Below are 24,766 nucleotides of genomic sequence, written 5' to 3' on the forward strand. Positions count from 1 at the left end.
ACACCACACATATATACACATACATACACTAGTACTCACAAATTTCAGCATGTTCCAGTCAAATACATAGTCATAAGAGAAACCCTGTCTGTGGAACAGGTTCCTGAAGAGCTGGCGTAGATATGAGTAGTCTGGCTTGTCATCGAAGCGCAGGGAGCGACAAAAATTCAGGTATGTCGCAAACTCCGCTGTGACAAAGAGGGAGAAAACGTTTCTCAGCTGATGGTTATGACTGTTCTTGATTAATATTGGTCAATATAGAATTATGAAAATAATTTATAATTTTTTTTGATACAAGTTGAGACTCACAGGGGTATCCTTTGCAAAGCACCTCAATGGGCGTGGACATTTTCTTCTCACTGATCCGTTCATACTTCTGCCTCTTGGTAGCAGCCTTAAGGCCTTGCCAAGGCAGCGAGCCCAGATTAAAATACATGAGAACGTAGCCCAAGGACTCCAGGTCATCGCGCCTTGACTGCTCTGCAGAGAGGACAGACAACGAAAGAATGAAGACAAGAGGAAGAAAAAATGTCATCACTGCACTGTAATTTGTCGTTCAGTATATATATTTGTGTGTGTGTGTGTATATCTATATATATATATATTTTTTTTTTTACCAATCCCCAGATGTGTGTTGATTGAGGCGTAGCGTGCAGTGCCCGTCAGGTTCTTGTTCTCACGGTAGGGGATGTGCTGGTGTGTGCGAGCGTCACGATATTTTTTAGCCAGACCAAAGTCAATAATGTAGACGAGGTTGCCCTTTTTGCCGAGTCCCATCAGGAAGTTATCAGGCTTCACATCTCTGTGGATAAAGTTCTTGGAGTGAATGTACTCAATGCGGCTGATCTGTAGTGGAGAAGAACAAAATAATAAATTCGGTCACTACACCATATTAAGCACATATAAGGGCATTCGCCAAGCACTTAAACTACCATCCACTCACCTCTGTCTGACAGCTCAATCTGTAAATCACAGAGGGGTCAGATTTTGGGGGATTAGGGTTGGATTAGAGGTCACTGACTAAACTTAATGACCATGTTTATTAACCAGAGCAAACCATTGACCTATTAAATGTTATTAACTTCTGGTTAATTTTTCCACATACTCTGTGAAATTGTTTTTTTCTTTGTTTGAATACAGAATTATAAACACAGTTTCAATAAACAGTGTTTTGATTATTAAAGTGGTCATTTAGATAATGACAAGAACAAAAAAAGAGTCAGCGGGTTATTCCCTGAATTATATTAAAGAAATCCCTTTCTGTGGGAAAATCTCAATAATGGAAAAGGATACTATATCCTGTGATTCATATATAGTGTTCTGAGCTTAAGATAAAAATGGAACAATTTTCTTTGTAATATTGAAGTAATAGAAAAATTTAATGATTCAAACAATCTAATAGCACATGAACTGCACATACAATTCAACATTCATACCACTTCACTTTTCACATTATGTTGCAGCCTTATGCTAAGACGCTGTGTCTTGTTCAAGAGTGGCTTGACAAAAGGAATGCGACAGCTGAAACCCATGTCTTGCATACGTCTGTGGTGGTTCTTGAAGCACTGACTCCAGCTGCAGTCCACTCTTTGTGAATCTCCCCCACATTTTTGAATGGGATTTGTTTCACAATCCTCTCCAGGGTGCGGTTATCCCTATTGCTTGTACACTTTTTTCTACCACATCTTTTCCTTCCCTTCGCCTCTCTATTAATGAGCTTGGACACAGAGCTCTGAACAGCCAGCCTCTCAGCAATGACCTTTTGTGTCTTGCCCTCCTTGTGCAAGATGTCAATGGTCGTCTTTTGGACAGCTGTCAAGTCAGCAGTCTTCCCCATGATCGTGTAGCCTACAGAACTAGACTGAGAGACCATTTAAAGGCCTTTGCATGTGTTTTGAGTTAATTAGCTGATTAGAGTGTGGCACCAGGTGTCTTCAATATTGAACCTTTTCACAATATTCTTATTTTCTGAGATACTGATTTTGGGGTTTTCATTAGTTGTCAAAATTAGTTCATCAAAATTAAAAGGAATGAACACTTGAAATATAACAGTCTGTGTGGAATGAATGTATACATTATACAAGTTTCACTTTTTGAATGGAATTACTGAAATAAATCAACTTTTTGTTGATATTCTAATTATATGACCAGCACCTGTATTTGATTATATCTTTTCATGTGACAATGCTGAAGAAATGAAACTTTGCTACAATGTAAAGTAGTGAGTGTACAGCTTGTTTAACAGTGTAACTTTGTTGTCCCCTCAAAATAATACATCACACAGCCATTAATGTCTAAACCGCTGGCAACAAAAGTCCCCTAAGTGAAAATGTCCAAATGGGTCCAATTAGCCATTTTCCTTCCCCAGTGTCATGTGACTTGTTAAAGTGTGTTAAATTTGGTGTTATCACTCGTACATTCCCTCATACTGATCACTGGAAGTTCAACATGGCACCTCATGGCAAAGAACTCTCAGAGGATCTGAAAAAAAAAAGAATGGGTGCTTTACATAAAGATGGCCTAGGCCAGATTGCTTTGATAGCAGAAAAATAAAAAATAAATAAATTGATAGCGGCTGGTGCTGAAATAGATCTCAGTCATGACAGCTACAGTTACTCATACAGTCGCTTCATCTGATTGTGCCTCCAAAAAAAAAAAAAAGCGCAAATAAAAATTAAAACTTCTTTAACAGAAATGCTTTATGACAAGTTTATTGGGAGCTTTTACGTGTCATTGGATTCCCCTGTGAATTTCCTCAGGGAAATGAAAATAAGCGTCCATTGGTTTATGAATGTGGATCAAACGCTGGGACGCACACAAATTGTAGCACATGCTTTATTGTGAGCATGTGCTAAAGTGTCCTTATAATCAATTTGTTTAACAAGGGACACAAAAATACCCACAGTTAGTTGGGATCGATCATACTTCCTAACCATACCTTCCTAACGGGAGTCCCGCACATTACCGACTGAGCTAAACATGCACACAAGTATAGAAAGATTTGAAATAATTGGACTTTGTTGTGGCCCGCCATGTAATGGCCTAGGCTATAAGAAGATTGCAAAGACCCTGAAGTGAGCTGCAGCACGGTGGCCAAGACCTTACAACAGTTCAACAGGACAGGTTCCACTCAGAATAGGCATCGCCATGGTCGACCAAGTTGAGTGCACGTGCTCTGGCTCTCATGGCTGTTATCCCAGAAGGAAGTCTCTACTAAAGATGATGCACAAGAAAACCCGCAAACAGTTTGCTGAAGACAAGCAGAATAAGGACATGGATTACTGGAACCAAGTCCTGTGGTCTGATGAGACCAAGATAAACTTATTTGGTTCAGATGGTGTCAAGCGTGTGTGGCGGCAACCAGGTGAGGACAAAGACAAGTGTGTCTTTCCTACATTCAAGCATGGTGGTGGGAGTATCATGGTCTGGGGCTGCATGAGTCCTGCCAGCACTGGCATCAATCATGAATGCCAACATGTACGGTGACCAGCCCGGGGCCAGTAAAAGTAGCATGGTGTTCATTTAGTAAATTATAGTCCCATTTATGGAGAAATAGACCGGAAAACAGCATATACTTTAGGGCGGGACTACCTTGTGATTGACATGTTGTTACCATGGCAACCTGTCAATCAGGATAGGTGACCTTATCCGTTGCTGTGTATACATTATTTTATTAAATGGCTGCCAGCAGAACACGTCATGTTTGAGTCTGTTTTGTTTTAAAAGTTAATTGCTTTGTTAACCTTTTTAATTTTTATAATTTTAACTGTGATTACATTTTAGTTTAGTTTTTTTTATATCCAGGATGTATTTAATAAATGATTAAACATGTTAACAGTATAACATGGCTTTTAATACTATTCAACCTAGTATCTTAGCAGATAGATTGGTCTCAGAATTCTCACTTGAACCTAGGTTGATTTTATGGATTTGATTTGATTTTAGGATCCAGCAAGTCAGAGCAGGTACTTCTCTCTCAGTTGCAGACCAGTTGCACAGGCTCTCCCCAGGGATGTGTTTTATCTGCTTTATTATTTCCCAAACAAGTAGCTTATTAAATATGCAGATGATACTGCCTTGATGAGCCTACTATATGATGAGGAGGAGGAGCATGGGCCAGTTCTTGACTACTTCCTAAAGTGGTGTGAGAAGTCAAAGCCTCCTTCTAAACAACACCAAAACAAAAGAAATGTCCATTGATTTTAGAACGTTCCAATCATCAAATTCTACTCTTATCAACAGGAAATCTATACAATCTGTTACCAATTAAAAATACCTTGGTATTGTGCTTGACCATAAGCTTAAATGGGATCTGTGGTCTGAACTCATAAGCACAAAGACACACAAAAAAAAAAAGAATGTACTTTTTAAAGAAACTGCCATCTTTTAATTTTAACAAAATGCTTCAGATGTTTTATTGTTCTTTTATTGAAAGTGTTTTGGTTTTTTGCATCATTTGCTGGTTTGGCAATGCTACTGAGGCACAGAAAAACAAAACAGTAACAACGGCCAGTAAACTATTAGGGATCGAGTTACCAAGTATGGAATGTATCTATAGGGAAAGAATGATGAACAACGAAAAAACCATTGTGGGAGACAAGAGGCACCCCCCCCTTGCCCCTTCATTCGAACTACTGCCATCTGGGCAACGATACTGCCTTCCTCTATTTACCAAAAATAGATCTAAATCTTCATTTGTGCCTCAAGCAATTGGGTTTTTAAATAGATAAGGCACATATATATCCAAATAGGCAGGATGCCTAATTTAATCGGTTGCAAGGTACGGGGTATGGGAAATTATGTGTTATGTGTATTACTGTATGTTTACCAGTATGTTTGATGGTTCTCTCTGTGGCGTATGATGTAATGCCTACTTGACTGTTCTGCGAACTAATTTCCCTACAGGGACAAATATAAGTTATTATCAATCAATCTCTTTAAGTCTTTGGTTTGGCTGTAACACTGAAATAACATTTGGAGGGAGGGACAGTAGAAATTGTTTTGGGGCCCAGTAAGGCATTGACTGTAAGACTGGGGCCAGTTGCAAAAAAGTTTAATGTTGAGCACTGACTAGGGATCGACTTATGTTTTTTTCTGGGCCGATCCCGATTATTAGTAATCAATTAGTCCGATGACCGATATGCATTCGCTATAAAAAAAATTTAATCTTGGTCCTGCAGAGCTGATTGCTGCGGTACACGGTAGGTCTGCTTTAATCTTGAGAAGCTGCAGAGCTGCAGTCTCTATCCATTCAACTTACACTACATTTCCAGCTAAGCTGAGGCTTTTTGAAGCCCCTTTTCTCTCTCTTGCCTGTCATTCACTGGTCTTGTGTGAGTTTTGCGTGCATGCCATGCTGCCGACAACTACATACACGTCGTGGTTCCTCGCCGGTCTATTTCAAGTAGCCAGCTATTTAAAAATGATATAATATTCTTTGTGTGGTTTATCAATGGTGATACATTATCCGAAAGTCCCGCAAGGTGCGGACAACTCGGCACAACACCAGTGAAGTAACCAATTAGGCTCAGTCTCTTCAGCAAATGTTCCTCTTCCGCCACCACACACATACGCTACGCCTACACATGTGCACTGACGACCCAGGGTTAGGGTTACAATTTTGGATTTATTTACACACTTTTAAAAACTTTTATTCAAAGTTATTCTTTTTACATGTTTATTTACAGCATTAAACGTTGAAATGTATATTGTAATAGGCTGTATATTAACTTATTGGGAGAAAACTGGTAGTTCAATGTAAAATCAGACGTTGAGCACCCCCATATCGCCAAAATGGCACGATCCTTGTTTCGCTGCGAAGCTTCGACTGTGAGATTGACAGTCAAATCAGGCTCCGCCCATTGAAGCATTAAATCTTCGACTATTGGGGGTCAACCCTACTCCCTGAAGCTAATAAAAACTGCTAAATTCTGGCATTACTAGGGTTGCTGCGATTAGTCGACGATAAAAATTTGTCGACACATCATTACATAGATGCCGTTTAAGGGAGAGATAGCAATCTTCATTATACAGGCATGTGATTGGCAAAGGGCAAAAAAGCAGGAAAATATACTGAGACCACCCGACACCCTGATTAAACTGGCGGCGGCTCTAACATGGAAGGTAAAGCAGGACCCATGACAATAAGTTAATTAATGGATGTGTTGCAGTGGGAATCAAAGACAAGGGTCTAATCCACTGCACCATCGCAACCTCTCTATAATAATTATTATTTTGTATTAATTTTTACCAAACTTCAACAGCTAAATGTGCAACATGAAATAACTGAGTCTATAACTAAATAATGTAACTACTAACTTTCAAATTAGTTCAGTTGAAGTTAACAGATGATTTTTAATGAATAAGAGACAGCAGCAAAGATTGTTGCCTGTTTAAGACCTGGTGGCCTGACTGTTAAAGAAACACTTATATTCTTCAGGAAACTCAGCAGAAAACAGCAGATCAGTCTCTATCTGTTGGAAACTGTAGGAAAAAGTTTCACTTTTCAACACATTTCAACTCTGGCAGCGGGCGGGCGTGTGCGTAAGACGAGAACGACCGCAACAGTTTCACAGGATCGCGGCAGTCACACAGAAGCCGTTGCCATGGTTACCTCGCGGAGCGCTTGTTTACCTGTCTGTTGATGAGGAGCACGAGCGACCCATGCGAAAAGGACTTATATAGCCTAAACCTTGTCACAACCATTCACAAGAAATTAATTAATAACGTGCCAAAACCTTTAACATAAGGACAACTTAAAAAGCAACCATTCACACAGCAAAGTGTATATAGCCTATATGATTGATCAATAGACAACAAAGTCAAAGTAAACATTAGACATAGCCTCTAACAAGCAATAATCAAAACATTCCCAATTTATCTGATCCAACTCAGTGTTGGGCAAGTTACTCAGAAATAATATTACCTACTAGTTACTTAGCATAGGATAGACCTACTCCTTAAAAAAGTAATATTAGCTACTCTACTTAGGCCCACTACTGGGTGATAGCCTATTATAACGCCACTCTCTCCCAATGAGTCCAAGCATCACTGGCAGCAGCGGCCGGAGTTTCTCTCTGAGTTTCACGTTGCTGTGTTGCTTTAGCTGATGCTTCAATTAGCCTAAGTATAAATGTAGAACTTTTCGCAGTTGAAAAGTTTTTAAGTTTACAACGGACGACAATGTTCTTTGCATTTTAGACAGTGACACAGTAATGGCAATGACGTTACTTACAGCTGTCGAAAATACCTGTCCTTTAGCTTCTTGGCTAACAGCTGACTTTAACAACATAAGGTCCAGTGCCGCTGAGCTGCAGCGCGGTCGCGCAGTCACGTCAGGGATGGTGCGTTCATTAGCACAGCGTTATTTGGATAAGTAACTGTAATAATACAACTGTTTTGGAAATAGTAATCCGTTACATTACTCTTTACTGGGAAAAGTAATTTTGCAGTAGGCCTATTACTGCCCTACAAGTTTCCAACAGTTCCTACAGTTTCCTACAGTTTCCAACAGAGAGACTGATCTGCTGTTTGAGTTTCCTGAAGAAAAGTGTTTCTTTAACAGGTACACATTGCGCAGGTGTGGAATTGGCAGCTGAGCGTAAATGAACATCCTTGATACTTCGAAAGGAAGAAAACTTTACACACCTCAAGCTAGATCCCTTCCATTTCACTAGGCCAGGTCTTGTACCCCACCCCCCCTTCTTTTTTTTTTTTTTTAAATTACAAATAAAGGCTGATGAAGAAACTGAGAATAGGTGGAATTCCTGTAGCATAATGCCTCACACAGCATCATGTACATTTGTACAGTACTAATTCCATCCGTACAGTCATGTCATACTCACCACTCTGCTGCTCTCACTTTTTCATTTTAGCACAAATACTGTTTTCATTCACTAATTATGTCCAATTCTTTCTGCTTTGTCAGGGGTTTTAGCACTGCCACGACTGCTTGACTGTAAGACTACTCCCCAAGAAGCAGCCTTCATGAGAGAAGCGGAAAGAAGTGGAGAAAGAGGCGAACATCAGAACGACTTTTGTTCTTACAAGTTTTGTACGCTTTTAATCACTAAATACATTTTTGAGCGGTTTTGAGATGAGAAGTCAACTGTGTAGAACATGAATATTGGCAGTTTTACCAAAGTTGATGGCGAATCGAAAATGTGCTCAAACGGCACAAGTGCCCGAGGGGTCAGTGGTGGCAGCCGGCCGGCCAGGCATGCCTACAGAGCGCCCTGGTCCCAGTTACACAGACCACTGCAGCAGCAACAACAGAGCAGCAACAGAGGAAAGGCAGCGTTTCCTATTCGTTCATTTATTTGTGGCGGCCCGCCACGATATCAACTCTGACCACCACATACTTATTTTAGTTTTTATTTTACTTTACTAGGCCTATTTAAAATCTTATCTGATTGCAGATCAGTGCCGAGGGTGCATTCACGCAGCACATTTTCTCTCTCTCTCTCTCTCTCTCACACACACACCCCACAAATCTGTCCAACACAACGCTGGCAATGTCAGAGACCCAGCTTTAAAAAAGTTATTAGTAATGAGTAATGGTTTGAAGTACATCAAGAAACATCTGGCTCGTGATGTAACATACAGAACCATTCTCTACTGAGTTACTGCCTAAAACCTATAAGCACTTTTAAGCACTTTACATCCTGGATACCCCTAGACCTTGGGACGTAAACACTCCAAGACAATTTTTTTTTTTTTTTGTTAAAAATAAGTTAATTGTCATGTTTAATCTTTATAAATAGAAACTAAATTATTTAGAGATCCACCCCAGAGATGGACTAACTATGAGTGATTAATTATCATAAACCTTGTCTTTACCGGCTGCCATTAATATTGTATTTATTTTATACTATTAGGATTTTATTAATACTTTTTATTGGTTCTGTTCTTAATCTCTACTCTTATTGGCATTTCATGCATTAAAAATATGTCATTTAAAAAAGAATAAATTCAGAACAGTAATCAAATTCAATATTATTAGGGCCCGAGCACGACCGTGTGAGGTCCCTATTGAATTTGCTCGGATTATTTTTTATTTTTTATTTTTTATTTTTTATTTTTTTATTTTTTCTGCAAAGTAGGCTCAACTGACATGGCCTAAACATTCTCGAAAACTCACCAAAATTTGCAAACGTGTCAGAACCGGTGAAAAATTTCGTATTCTACAAGTTTCGCACATGGGCGTTGCAAAATGACTCGCTAGCGCCACCTAGAAAATTGGAAAAAATTAGCCCCTCGTTCACGTTCAACCTACATGTACGAAATTTTCTGGGGACATGTATCATATCAAGACGCACAAAAAAGCCTCAAGAACCCATAGCCTAAAGTCAACAGGAAGTCGGCCATTTTGAATTTTACGGCCATTTTTGGATGATTTACACACTTCGTACTTTAACGAACTCCTCCTAGGGATTTAGTCGGATCGACGTCAAATTTCTGCTGTGCCTTCTAAAGGCATTGACGATGAAAAGTTGTGCTATTTGCGCGTTTTCGTCAATGGGCGTGTCCGTGGCGTCGATGATTCGCTATGAAACAGGAAGTTGTTGTAACTTCAGTGTACATGCTCACATCTGGACCAAACTGTACATCTAGGATGATAGTCCCGCCCTGAACACATGTACATGCCGACATTCACCCACAGTCATAGCGCCACCTGCTGGCAATAGAAAGTGACCTTTAACGAAGCAGCCCCCGCCGCATGTTTCACCTACGTGCACGAATTTTCTGTGGTACGTGTATCTTGTCCAGACGCACAAAAAAGCCTCTTGGAGCCATAGCCTATACCCAACAGGAAGTCGGCTATTTTGAATTTTACGTCAAATTTTGGATGATTTACACACTTCGTACTTTAACAAACTCCTCCTAGGGATTTAGTCCGACCGACCTCAAATTTCTGCTGTGCCTTCTAAAGGCATTGAAGATGAAAAGTTGTGCTATTTGCAAGTTTTCGTCAATGGGCGTGTCTGTGGCGTGGCGTCAAAGATCAACTCTTCGCCATGACACGGAAGTTGTCGTAGCTTCAGTGTACATGCTCACATCTGGACCAAACTGTACATGTAGGATGAGAGTCCCGCCCTGAACACATGTACATGCTGATATTCACCCACAGTCATAGCGCCACCTGCTGGCAACAGGAAGTGACTTTTAACGAAGCAGCCCCCGCCGCACGTTTCACCTACGTGCACGAATTTTCTGTGGTACGTGTATCTTGTCCAGACGCACAAAAAAGTCTCTTGGAGCCATAGCCTAAACCCAACAGGAAGTCGGCCATTTTGAATTTTACGTCAAATTTTGGATGATTTACACACTTCGTACTTTAACGAACTCCTCCTAGGGATTTAGTCCGACCGACTTCAAATTTGTGCTGTGCCTTCTAAAGGCATTGAAGATGAAAAGTTGTGCTATTTGCGAGTTTTCGTCAATGGGTGTGTCCGTGGCGTGGCGTCAGAGATCAAGTCTTCGCCATGACACAGGAAGTTGTTGTAACTTCAGTGTACATGCTCACATCTTAACCAAACTTTACGTGCTTGATAACTCTCCCACCCCGTTATGGAGGACCGATCCTGACACAGCCAGAAATAAATACAGAAATAAATAAATGCTCAATAAATAAATAAGCATCCAATTAAATACACAAAAAAATAAAGTAAATAAATAAATGTAGGTAGTAATTAAATTATACAAGGAGACATAAATGTTTATATTTTAATTAGTGCCTTTACTTATTCACCTTTGTTATAATTACCTTATTTGTTTATTCAACTTTATTTATTACAAATTTTTTTAATGTATTTATTTATGTGTGTGTTTTAATATTTGTCTGTTTTATTCTTCCTTTGTATTTATTTACCTTATTTATTTTCACCCATGGTATTTATTTCTGCCTGTCTTTTTTAAATTTTTGTATGCATTTCTGCCTCATTATGCAAATGAGGAGGGGCTGTGTCTCAAGGGGTCATCTTCTCTGCTATTGGTGGACCAGTCAGACAGGAGAGCTCCTACTCTGCCTGCAGACATCAACGATCTTGCCCCTCACACAGTCAGTTGACTTCCTTCAGTGCGCTGAGGTGTTTAACAACTCTGAAGACAATACTACCAGCAATGTCTTCCTTCTCTTTTCACGTAGACGCTCCGACAGACAGTGCTTTCAGTTTGCTGCATGCATGGACACAGAACTGCGGTATAGGGAGAAGCACACGGTCAGCTGGCTGCAGCTAAATCTGGAGTGCACTCGTATTCAATTCTGTATGGTAAATTCAGTTTTAACGGAGCAGAGCGAGCTGACAGGCAGAGTTAGAGACTTTTTCTGTCTGTTTCTCTCTTTACAAAGACGCATGTTGCAGTCAGAGTCTTCTCTGAAGAGGGCAATGAAGTCTCAGTAGTACCCGATGCGAGCACCACATACAACACAATTTATCAAATTACACAACGGATATACAGTAAAAAAATAAGATTGATTGGATTATACTCACAGGAAGTATAAAACCTGTTACATGCGTAACACAGTAATGTCAGGGAAATTACTTTACTTAGATTTAAGTACTGCAGTTGTACATTTGAAATACCTTCCTACCTTTCTGATAGAAAGCCTTCTTGAGGTGGTATAAAACATTTCTTCTTATATTCTGATTTTAGTTGTGGACAACTATGACCACATGAATTAAAAAAGTTAAACATTTCACTGCCCAAGTCAGCTATAACACAAGTCTTGTTCATTAGACTACATGCTGTACAGTATTTGTGGACAGATTTTGTCCCAGGATTTATTATGCATTTCTTCTTCTTCGTTGCATGATTTAGAATAATAAGGTGAGAAATGGGTCTATTCTGAGTTCATCCTGCACTGCAGCAGCTAATAAAGTCCATTTAATCCCAAAAACGCTTTTCTTTTAGGCAGGCTGGAGCAGAAAACAACTCACCTTTCTCAAGTTGTACAGTAATGTCACATGTGTATGAAGGTGGATCAAACAAGCTAATCTTAAATGTCAAAGTAGAGAGGAGCCTAGTAGGCCTATTTATTTTCATTCATTACACAATATGAATAAGCTATGCAGACAGTTGTAAAGAAAGAACATCTTTTTCTTCTGTTCTCTACTTGTTATAGTTACACAGTATTAGGGGTGTGGGCTGTATTAAAAGTATCCACTGTTCTCCCATGCTCTAACACACAGTAACGATGAAATGTGTGCTGTTCTCACATTCTTCTTCTCTATGTACACATAAGCAACAAGGCAGGGAAATATAAAAGGAATTTATTTTATTGTTTGGGTACATTATTGTTCAGTGTACATGCTCACATCTGAAACAAACTTTATGTGCTTGATAACTGTCCCACCCCGCAGACATCTACACACCAATACCGATTTATATTCATAGCGGCAAGTGCTATGTAGCTCCACACAGGGGACACAGGAAGTGACATATAACACCTTCATGCGGCGTCATAACCGCGTAGGAAATTCACAGCCGCACCGGCAGAGCTCGAGAATATGCAAATCGGCTGGTTCATGCGCGGACGCGCTTACAAGTGCGAGGGCCCGCCCAACGCTGCTTGCAGCTTTAATATTATAACTGTTTTCAGAGCAGCAACAAAAGTAAAGTTTACAGCAGCAAAGTAACAATATGAAATCAATCTCTCAGTGGAAACAAATGGAACATGTTAAATCAACTATATTCTCCTGACATCAAAATACTGAGTGAAGTTTAGAAAGAAGAGCGCAGACAGATCAGTATCAATCCTTCCTCATGTCCTCCTCACCCCTCTGCTGCTGCTGTAGAGAGGAGCTGGTTTCTCTCAACAAGCAGCTGAGTTTGAGTTGCTAAATTTCAAGGTAAGTAGCATCTCAGCTAATCAGGTTAAAGACAAAGATTTAGCTTGTTTATAACTAGCTATTAGCCGAGCTAGCACATGTGCTTGTGTAAAACCAAAACACAGCTGCGGTGGATGAAAGGCAGAACAGATTAAAATATCACTTGGTGCACCTACTTGTTTGTACTGATGCAGTATCAGCCTTTTACTAGTACTAATATTGCTGCACTTACTTACAGTAAAGCATAGTTATGGTCAACTTGTGTAATCTACACTGATCTGCTCCGCTCAGTATGTGTAGCTCTGCTGAGAGCCTACAAAATAAAAGCGCAAGAACATTTTTGCAGCAGTACTATATGTCGTGTTTGAGAACTTTTACTTTGAAAAGTTCTGAAGGAAATTCAAATGAGTCTCTGTCTTGCTTGACACACCTCTGAAAAAGCCGTCAAAAAACGTGAGATTGCGGATTCCCCTGAATGAGAAAAGCAGGAATTTCCTCTGCCTGGAGATACTGGGGAAATGAAAATAAGTGTCCATACGTTGATGTGGACCAATCTCCGCGATGTACGCTCCTGTATATGCTTAAATGTGCAATACGATCTCTTCACAATCAATTTCTTGAAAAAGGAAGAAAAAAATACTAGCAGCGAGTGAGGACTGTACACACAACCCTCCGAACGGGAGTCCTGTGCATTACCATCTGAACTAATCACACACACACAGTAAATGATGGAATATAAATGGTCAATTGACAATGTTCTGGCCCGCCATCTAATGACAGTACTTAGCTGAAGCACTTTTGGCAGCGATTACAGCCTCGAGTCTTCTTAGGTATGACACGACCAGCTTTACACACATGAATTTGGACAGGGACTGGACAGCCATTTTCAGGTCTCCATACAGATCTGGAGGTGGAGAAACACCTCAAAAGAAAAGGGAGGCACTTAGGAGTGTGCATTATCCTGTCAACGATTCGATATCTCGATGCATCACAATGCGTGGATGTTCTCAAAGTGCTGTATCAAGGCACATTAATAGAAAGTTAAGTGGAAGGGAAAAGTGTGGAAGAAAAAGGTGCACAAGCAGCAGGGATGACCGTAGCCTGGAGAGGATTGTCAGAAAAAGGCCATTCAAATGTGTGGGGGAGCTTCACAAGGAGTGGACTGAGGCTGGAGTTACTGCATCAAGAGCCCCCACACACAAACGGGTCCTGGACATGGGCTTCAAATGTCGTATTCCTCTTGTCAAGCCGCTCCTGAACAACAAACAACGTCAGAAGCGTCTTACCTGGGCTAAAGAAAAAAACAACTGGTCTCTTTGTCAGAGGTCCAAAGTCCTCTTTTCTTATGAGAGCAAATTTTGCATCCCATTTGGAAACCAAGGTCCCAGAGTCTGGAGGAAGAGAGGAGAGGCACACAATCCAAGATGCTTTAAGTCCAGTGTGAAGTTTCCACAGTCTGTGTTGGTTTGGGGTGCCATGTCATCTGCTGGTGTTGGTCCACTGTGCTTTAGTCCAGAGTCAGCGCAGCCGTCTACCAGGACATTTTAGAGCACAACAAGCTTTATGGAGATGCGGACTTCATTTTCCAGCAGGACTTGGCACCTGCCCACACTGCCAAAAGTATCAAAACCTGGTTCAATGACCATGGGATTACTGTGCTTGATTGGCCAGCAAACTGGCCTGACCTGAATCCCATTGAGAATCTATGGGGCATTGCCAAGAGAAAGATGAAAGACATGAGACCGAACAATGCAGAAGAGCTGAAGGCCGCTATTGAAGCATCCTGGTCTTCCATAACACCTCATAACGCCACAGGCTGTAATTCATGCAAAAGGGGGCCAAACCAAGTACTGAGTACATATGCATGATTATACTTTTCAGAGGGCTGACATTTCTGTATTTAAAATCCTTTTTTTTATTGATTTCATGTAATATTCTAATTATCTGAGATTTTGAATTTGGGGTTTTCATAAGCTGTACGCAATAATCATCGAAATTATATCAAATAAAGGCTTGAAATATCACTTTGCATGTAATGAGTCTATATAATATATTAGTTTCACCTTTTAAGTTGAATTACTGTAATAAATGAACTTTTGCACGATATGCTAATTTTTCAAGTTTCACCTGTATAGGAGAGGGAATTTCTCGGTACCTGATTACGATTATGAGGGCTAGAATGCAATTGTGAAACGAAAGATGCATTTTTCTCACTGTGTGAATACTTAGTACTTTTAAAGCAAAGTATTTGTAACAATTTAAGGAAGTAGGTAGTAATGAAATGCAGCAATTTAATGTTACTTCATGTAAATTATTTAATAAAATAAAGTTAGTAACATAACATTACTGAGCTCTGCTATTTTAATTTCTGATGCTGCTGTTATTAGTATAGATTCAGATAAGGGTTGAACTACGCACTTTCCAATGTTCTAGCCACACTATGTTCACTTCGCCTAATTATATCAGTTTTCTTTTTTTGTCTCATGTATCTACATGTTTGTGTCTTGTCTTGAAAGTTGATTACTGTAATCTTGTACTGAGCACCAAGGTCAGTGAGAAACAGCATTTCCTTCATTTATGTACTCGTTGTACACGTGGATGAATGAGAACAAACGAACTTGAACTAGCAGCCAAAAAACCATCTTGCTCAGCTTCCAGATCGCAGTCTGAAGACAAGACGTTAGCTAGCGTTAACCACCTTCACTTTTCCAGCAGTTGAAAAACAACAGACTTTAATTCACAGACACACTGTGACCTACACTGTACATTTACTACCAGACTGAAACCTAGCGCTCATATTTTCCTCTGCTCCGCTCACTCTCCACCACTTACTGACCAGTACATGTCCTTTGAAGAATGAGAGGACGCTAGCTAAGCGCTATCATGCTGCACAGTGTGCATGTGAAAATCATTAATGTTAGTTGCGCATTGATTTTACTGATCATGTGAAAGTTTAGTAGCTACTGGCTGGTCTGAGCTTCGATGCTGGAAGCTGCCATTTTATTGCCAATTAGTGATCAGCTGATTGTCTCACCAATGTAACCGACAAATCCAAAACGGAGTGCTGGAGAGAGAGTCACTACATGAAATTAATCCAACTACATATTTTACACCACAAGCCAAAACCAGCGCTGGAGAATAAACCAATCCAACTAACCTTACATGATTTTTCTACCAGGGCAACGTCTCGCTAACGTACCCGGCAAAGCCAACCCACAGGCTGGAGAATAATTAGGCAACATGAAATTAATGCAACTACATATTTCACACCACTGACAGGGGAAACAGCTCGTCTCTCTGTGATTATAGCCAGCTTATAGCTAAAGCTATCAGACAACAGCTTTCATTTGCATCGCTAAATTAATTAGCGATGTTAATTACCTGTCCAGCAGAAAACAGACAACTTCAGCACCACTTTCAAAAGTTCTGTCCCATATTAAAGCATCCGTGATTTCTGCCATCAGCTGTTTGTTTATGTCCAGACTCCACTGGCTTCATGGTATAAAGATCCACAGGCTGTCGGCTCTCGTGCTAAATAACGTGTGTGCTCGTTCATTTGTCAAAATGTCACTTCTCTTTTTACTTCTAATAAACCAGAAGACTACTCAGAGAATATATATATATATTATTATTATTATTCCTCTTCTTCTTCTATGTATTATGTATGTATGTATTCAATGTAGTGATGGTGTCTACACTGCTGGAATTATACAAGCAGAAGAAGAATGCTATGATGACCAAACACGCTCTGTAGTGCTGTTTGTCCGTTGTTGGCTATTGTAGAAACAATACAGCGACCTCCATATCCATGTAGATAAAAATGGCTCATTCTAAGGTAATAAAAACATAATGGTTCATTATGTAAGGTCTTTATACACCACTGAAAACATAGTTATGGATATTATATCGCATTTCTGTCAATAGATCCTCAGAAATATTACACACTGAACTTTTAAAAGATATAAAAGATTTATAGCATGAGGCTGAAACATAAAATGTGAATAAAGGGAAGATCTGAACACTTTCTACAGTGGGGAGAACAAGTATTTGATACACTGCTGATTTTGCAGGTTTTCCTACTTACAAAGCATGTAGAGGTCTGTAATTTTTATCATAGGTACACTTCAACTGTGAGAGATGGAATCTAAAACACAAATCCAGAAAATCACACTGTATGATTTTTAAATAATTAATTTGCATTTTATTGCATGACATAAGTATTTGATCACCTACCAACCAGTAAGAATTCCGGCTCTCACAGACCTGTTAGTTCTTCTTTCAGAAGCCCTCCTGTTCTCCACTCATTACCTGTATTAACTGCACCTGTTTGAACTCATTACCTGTATAAAAGACACCTGTCCACACACTCAGTCAAACAGACTCCAACTTCTCCACAATGGCCAAGACCAGAGAGCTGTGTAACGATCAGGGATAAAATTGTAGACCTGCACAAGGCTGGGATGGGCTACAGGACAATAGGCAAGCAGCTTGGTGAGAAGGCAACAATTGTTGGCGCAATTATTAGAAAATGGAAGAAGTTCAAGATGACGGTCAATCTCCCTCGGTCTGGGGCTCCATGCAAGATCTCACCTCATGGTGCATCAATGATCATGAGGAAGGTGAGGGATCAGCCCAGACCTACAACGGCAGGACCTGGTCAATGACCTGAAGAGAGCTGGGACCACAGTCTCAAAGAAAACCATTAGTAACACACTACGCCGTCATGGATTAAAATCCTGGAGTCCCCCTGCTCAAGCCAGTGCATGTCCAGGCCCGTCTGAAGTTTGCCAATGACCATCTGGATGATCCAGAGGAGGAATGGGAGAAGGTCATGTGGTCTGATGAGACAAAAATAGAGCTTTATGGTCTAAACTCCACTCGCCGTGTTTGGAGGAAGAAGAAGGGTGAGTACAACCCCAAGAACACCATCCCAACCGTGAAGCATGGAGGTGGAAACATCATTCTTTAGGGACAACTTTACTGCAAAGGGGACAGGATGACTGCACCATATTGAGGGAAGGATGGATGGGGCCATGTATCACGTGATCTTGGCCAACAACCTGCTTCCTTCAGTAAGAGCATTGAAGATGGGTCGTGGCTGGGTCTTCCAGCATGACAACGACCCGAAACACACAGTAAGGGCTGTGTCTCTCACAGTTTAAGTGTACCTATTTATCATAGGTACACTTAAACTGTAGTGTATCTATATAAAGGTCTGTAATTTACAGACCTGTAGGAAAACCTGCAAAATCAGGAGTGTATCAAATACTTTTTCTCCCCACTGTATATGAACTGTGTCTCTGTGACAAACACTGAAACCCTTCCGGCTCTCGTTTTTAGTTGCTGTGGGTTAGTAGTAGAAAGTGTGGGATGCGTGTGAGCAGTTGTTGGTAAAGAATGTGTGTGTGAAGCGAGCATGGAGTCTCACCATCTGATCTGCAAGCAGCAGGACCGTCTTTAGGCTGAACTTGCGAGAGCAAAAGTTGAAGAGATCTTCCAGGCTGGGCCCCAGCAGCTCCATAACCATCACATTGTAGTCACCTTCTGCTCCACACCACTTTATTGTTGGAATACCCACTGCAAAAACATGGGAGTAAACACAATTACAATGTTAAATAGGGATGGGTATCCCTTGGATTTGATTGATACTACTACTCTTAACAATACTCCTTATTGGTTTGGTTCTTTATCGATACTCTTGTTGTTGGTTCTCTAAAAATGATTAAAAAAAAAAGAATAAATTCCCAACAGGTATCAGTATCAGTCCTTCCTTGTGGCTTTTTATGTGGTTTTAAGGTTTTATTGCAACGAACTGTCATCGCAACATAGCTGTCATCAACTCAAGTAATCTTAGGCTACGTTCAGACTGCAGGCCATAACGCTCAATTTTTTTCCCCAGATACGATTTTTTTTGACAGTTCACATTACTGTTTAAATGTGGCCCATATCAGACTCCTGTGTGAACTGTCCGCGGCCTAAAAGTGACCCGCATTCGCAGAAGAATAACACAATGTCACACGCAGCACGCTGTTTCAGGCTACGAAGGAAGCAAGGAGCGACAGAGGTTAGCTCCGGTTAGCTCGCGGGAGACTCACGTTTTTCGTTGTCCTCTAACGGGTCACATTTCTCCCAAATTATGACAAGTGTTCACAACTTTGTGTTTGTTTCATTACGGTTTCTGGCGCTGTACAACGCATCTGCCCCACAACTACCTCCCTCTCTCCCCTACTGTGTCCGCTCAAACAAGTAGCATGCACGTAACTCAGAAGACAGCCCCGGTCCGGTGGATTTCAGGTATAAGAAAGGGAATTTGTGAGCAGATGATAGCGAGGTAGAGGGCCACATGTTTGATAAAGACTTTGTGGAGCTTTTTCGTAGTGGCTCCGTCTACAGCAGAACAGATGCTCTACAGTGACGTCAAAGTCGCATCAAATGCAACCTGAGTGTCCAGACTGAGGTCGCATTTAAGAAGATCCGATCTGTATCGGATTTGGACCACATATGGAAGTGGCCCAATTCCGAACTGGAAAAGATCAGATTGCATGTGACCTGGTCTGTTCACACGGTCATAAAAAGATCAGATCTGAGTCACATATGGGCAAAAAAAATCTGATTTAGGTCACATTGGCCTGAAAGTAGCTTTAGAGTCTTCACTTGACCTTATTCACTGTCTCCATCGCAGCCTTTCTGCTGTCTGTTGACATCTAACAACAAATTTTGTGTATTCTAGAGAAAAAAATGTTGCCTATTACTCGATTAACATACCAGTTTATCCAGTATAAATATCAAAAACATGTCTAATCAATAAATCAATATTTTATTCAATCATCCTGATGAAGCACATTCCAATTTCCACGTCACTGATATGTTGTGATAATAACAATAACAGACATTAATTAGGCTACTTTACTTCAAAGTTTAAATGTTTCTGACATGGATTTATTTAACTATTGATTAATGCAGTACGATAATCATATACATTTCTGCATCAGTTAGGGGCAAACAAAACAACTGAAACGATTATGACAGTGCGGACAGTCACAGATCGTCTGTAATGTTAAATGCAGCTGTTTTTGTCGCTCAGACGTGGCTGTTAAACAGAAAATATAAAAACGGCCGAAAGTTAGATGACACACGGTATAACGTTATGTTATCATGACAGCAGCGGGGCAGAAATTACTTTTAACATGGAGGCGATGAAGAAATACTTAGAAAATATGTTTTACGTGTCCTCGTGCTGATAATGTGCCGTGCTTGTGTGGAGACAGAAAGTAAACACGATTTGCTGTCAGTGCTCCAGGATACTGGATGTTATTGTCGTTTACCGATACTCAGGTAGCTGAGTTGTAAAGAAGAAAACGAAAGACACCAGACAATACAGTTGAGCTGAAGCCGCGATTTATAGTTTTTTTTTTTTTTTAAAACCTGTCCTGCCCAGCAGCCTGGTATAGAGTATGATGAGCTGGATACCATATTGTGCCAGACAGATTTTACTTTAACAGGAGTGTATTAATATACTCCTTTGTCTGTTTTATTATTTATTTAATTAGGTATTGATTTGTCACCGGGCCGGACAGGGGGGCAGACGTGGGGATGGGGGGGCACAAACAGACAGCACAGAGAAAGACCTGCAAGAGAAGGGGGATGGAAGGTGGAGATAACAGGGAATAGGAGAGGGAAACACCAATTGCAGAAAGCAACGAAACCTGCAATAGAACAGAGAGGGGGGCTTGGGGAGGAGAAAAAACAACAACAAACAAACAATAAAAATAATAGTAAAAGACAACCACCCGAACAGCAGCAATAACTAAGAGAAAACAAGAAACAGTCACGCACACTAAATAGGCAACACAGCACAGCAACGAGAGCTGGAATAATAACAATTAATTTAAATAAGTAACTGAAAGAAAAGCATCTGGAATAATTCTACCAGGGACAACCTAAATTTGTTTGTGTCTATGTGTGAGACTGTGTGTGTGTGTCTGTGTGCGTGTGGGTGAATGTGTCTATATGTGTGTACATGTGTGTGCGCATAAGCCTGTTATAGAATGTATTTATTAGTGCGAGTGGGACGCCACGACTGTGCCACACCGACCCCAGCAACAGGCAGGCAAGAACCCCAGTAGCCAATAGGGGTGGGGGAAAGAAAAAATAAATAAATAAAATAAAGTAGTATAATCACTCCCAGATGTACCACGATGCAAGCGCGGAAGACCCCGACCCAACCAACAGATGCCCAAAAAACAAAAAAAACGACCATCCAAATGCCAGTTGACAATGCAATGCTGACAGAACGCAAGGAGGTGTAACCCGTGGAAGAGCGCGCACACAATATAGACCAGTGCCCCCCCCCCCCACCCAGTACCCCACCGCCGCACAGCGAACAACGCCCAAATGCCACGCAATCATCTACATCAATGCACAAGTGATGAGCAAGCACGCCGACACCCAATGCCCAGCAGCCCCCGGCGATTCCCGCGTGTGAGGCCGGGCAAATGAGAAAGAGTGAGCGGCAGATCACGACAGCAAAAGCCAGCGGAGAGAAACACCAGCAGCAAGTCCCAGCCCGGCAGCAAACACGCCGCGTAGGTCACTGTGCACCTGCCAATAAAAGTCCGCCGTCCCCCCAACCGCCGGAAACACTAAGGCCACCCACGCCAGCCGACATCCCCCATGCACAGCACGCCCCCAGGCTGCCGTGCAACACCAGCCAAACCAGCAACAAGGCAGAATCAACTAGCTCAGCTGCATGCCACCACCAAAACCACCCACCCACCTGTCAAGGGCCGAGAACTCCAGGCACAAGCCCAGAATAAACCGGAGCACAGCCCTGCCCCGCACCCACACTGCACATCCCGAAAAACTAACTTTATACTTCAGTATCCAGAGGGGTCCAACAATGAAGCAAACCAGGGACGCAAACTGGTCCCTCCTAGCCAACCAGGAAATGCCTCCCCCCGGACTCCAATGCACAAACTAAACGACCAGTAACCATCCAGAGACCCTGCACAGGGAAGGAGAAAAAAAAACAAAAAAAACAATAAACACAATGCATCAAGATGCATCGTTTATCGCCCCATAATCCCACTGCAGCCCTCAAAACCGCAACCGGATCGACCCACACAGCGCTCAGAGACCCCCACCCCTAGTAGCTAGGGCACCCTGCCACCCCCCAAAGCGCAAAGGACCCCAGACCGCATGTCCCGGGGGAAGCTGCGCCCCGCCCCGAGGAGGAACAGCAGAAAGCCGTGCTGGGAAGCTCCCCGCCGCCAGGGAGCGATTACGCAGGAGAACCAGGCCAACAGTCCCCCAGCCCAGCCAGAGGCATCCTTCCCCAGAGTCCAGGCAGAGCCAGCAGCCCCCGAGCTCCGTAAACCCGAGGCCGGTCTCATCTCCGGACGGGGACCCAGCCCCCCAGTCAACCACCCCCAAGGAGGAGCACCAAAACCCACCCCGACAACACCGGCCATGTGCCCCAGAGACTCCCAAATGCCCCCACTGTGAGAGAGCTGGCAGGGGGAAGCAGCGGGAGCCCCACCCCTGCCGAAGAGGACCCAGGCGAGGAGAGCAGACAATGGGTCCCCAGGCCCAGGGACACACCACCTGCCCAGAAATGAGCAGCCAGAAGCCAGAGTCCCCAGACCCCTAGGTCCAGAGCGGGCCCCCACGCCAGGGGACACAAGGCCAATGAGAATCCCCCCACTCCTTCAACCCCTCTGCCTGCCTCTATAAATGTATCGTTTTGTGTTGGATGCATGTCATGGATTGTGAAGTGGAGTAAAGGTAAGGTGTGCGGTAACTAAGCTGCAGTTAAAATTGGAGGGCAGTTGTGGCACAGGCACCCCACAACTGTCAGGTAGTGGAGCCTCCCATCGTGCCCCACCCACCCCACAAGCCCTCTGTGTCTAATGTGTAATTAAAATTGAGGGGCGGCCAGTGGGGGAGGAAGAAGGGCGAGGCTGCAATAAAGAAGCCCCATCCACCAAATGCCCTGCAGCCTCCCCGCCCCCCTAGAGTCCTAAGGGTGAATGTAGTGAGACATGACCAAAGGGGGGAAGGTGAAGGAGGTCATAGGGAGGCTAGAATGGTCCTCCCCACTGGGACCAGATTCCTGACTGGCCCCATCATTCACCCCCTAAGCAGGAGGACGCCAGGTCCCTCCAGCCCAGGGCTTATAGCAAGAGCCCCTCTAGTACCAGCAGCACCCCAGAGTCAGTGACAACCCCGCCCAGCCCCAGGACGGGTCCAGAGGCGCCCAGCCCCCCCCAGCACACAGACCTGCCCCCAAACCCCGACTGGCACACAAGCCAATCACGACCTACAGGTGAGCCAACCAACACTACCCCGCTACCAATCTAACTAACGCCACACAACAGCCAAGTAATGCGACTTTTGAACAGGTGTACATTGCCATATAGCATGCATGTAACTATCAGATATGTTACCTGAGCAGTTCTGGCAGATGTTTGACTGCACAAGACCCATTCTGAACATCCTTTGTCCAGTACAGTGTGTTCTATGGAGAGTTTTATATTGTATGGGTTGTAGATTGGGATTTGTAGTCATTCTAAAGGTATTTAAACATCTGCATAAAGAAGTTTTGGTCTGGACTAATGGATAGATCTGTCTCCCACTTTAAGAATGGGAGAGAGATTGAACTGTGTTTTTAACAGCAACATGTATACTTTTGATAACAGTTTTGGAGGCGAGAGTTTAAGAAAGTCTGTTATCATTGGAGGTAGATCTAAGTCCATTATTTTATCCTTAAATCCAGCATGAATTATGGATTTAAACTGCTGAACTCTATTATGGCTAATTCCATATTGTGCCACTAGATCTTGGAATGGAATAAAGTTACTGCCTTGCATTACATGCTCTAGATGTCTTATCCCTTTGTCATACCACAGTGGGGACTATAGTGTTTTCTTATTTTGCAGGATGTCAGGATTATTCGAGATTGGAGTAAATCTGCATGGGATAGGTGAAGACCCAGATATTTTGAGAAATTCCCACCAAGCTGCCAGGGAAGTGCTTATGTTAATGCTTTTAAAGCAGGTATTACGTTTGATGCTGGAACTGATGAATGGCATATCGGAAATTTTAATTTCCTTACAGAATGTTTGTTCTATGTCCATCCATGAGTGGTCCAGGGGGCTCTGATTGATCCATTGTGAGATATATTGTAGTCTATTGGACAGGAAGTAATGATAAAATTTTTTGCAGAGTTTTTAAACTGATTTGTGGGGGTTTATTTTTCCACAAAATTTTTTTGAGATGTTTGAGTCCAGTGATTCAAACCAGACAGCAGAGGGTTTGGTGGGTAACATTGAAAACAGGTAATCGATTTTAGGTAGGACCATCATTTTTATGGTGGAGACTCTTCCCATGAGTGATACGATGTCCTTTGTACAAGGTCATCCTCTATTGGTTTAAGTAAAGTCGTGTAGTTTAGCCATGTCAGTTCTGACAGCCTGGAGGAAATATTGACACCCAGATATTTAATATTCCCAGACTTTAGCGTTGTGGTAGATGTACTCTGGAAATCACACTTCTCACACAGGTAAAACTATGGATTTACTCCAGTTAATGGAGTAGTCTGAGATGGATGTGATTGAAGTGTCATTGTCTCAGAAAGAGAAGTTTGTGAGTTTAGGAGGAAAAGTATCGGTGTGGCACATCATCTGCATAAAGGCTTATCTTGTGGTGTATATTTTCTGTTTGAATTCCTTTAATATTATTATTTTGTCTGATAGTAGCTGCTAGCGGTTCTATAAAAATAGCAAATGGCGAGGGAGAGAATGGGCAACCCCGCCTGGTACCCCTCTGGAGACTAAAGCATGGAGAAGTACAATCGTTTGTTCTGACAGAAGCTGTTGGGGAACTGTATAAGATTTTAATCTAATCTATGAAAGAGTTTCCAAATCCAAATTTATATA

The 24,766-nt window shown here is 42.0% G+C and overlaps 1 protein-coding gene across 3 annotated transcripts in view; it reads right to left on the reverse strand.

The window, feature by feature from the left end:
• csnk1db (casein kinase 1, delta b) overlaps positions 1-24,766 on the reverse strand; it is a 58,490-nt gene that overhangs the window by 22,836 nt on the left and 10,888 nt on the right. For all 3 annotated transcript variants that reach the window (XM_038735514.1, XM_038735512.1, XM_038735513.1), the window contains exons 3-6: positions 18,259-18,407; positions 618-846; positions 310-480; positions 40-188 (exon numbers count right to left, since the gene is read on the reverse strand). In XM_038735514.1, coding sequence (XP_038591442.1) covers positions 40-188; positions 310-480; positions 618-846; positions 18,259-18,407 — 698 coding nt within the window. The remainder of the gene's footprint in view (positions 1-39; positions 189-309; positions 481-617; positions 847-18,258; positions 18,408-24,766) is intronic.

This window comes from Micropterus salmoides, unplaced genomic scaffold (assembly GCF_014851395.1).
Source record: "Micropterus salmoides isolate LMB-PRFRI ecotype aquatic unplaced genomic scaffold, ASM1485139v1 Ms_hic_scaffold_21, whole genome shotgun sequence".
In the NCBI taxonomy this organism is placed as follows: domain Eukaryota; kingdom Metazoa; phylum Chordata; class Actinopteri; order Centrarchiformes; family Centrarchidae; genus Micropterus; species Micropterus salmoides.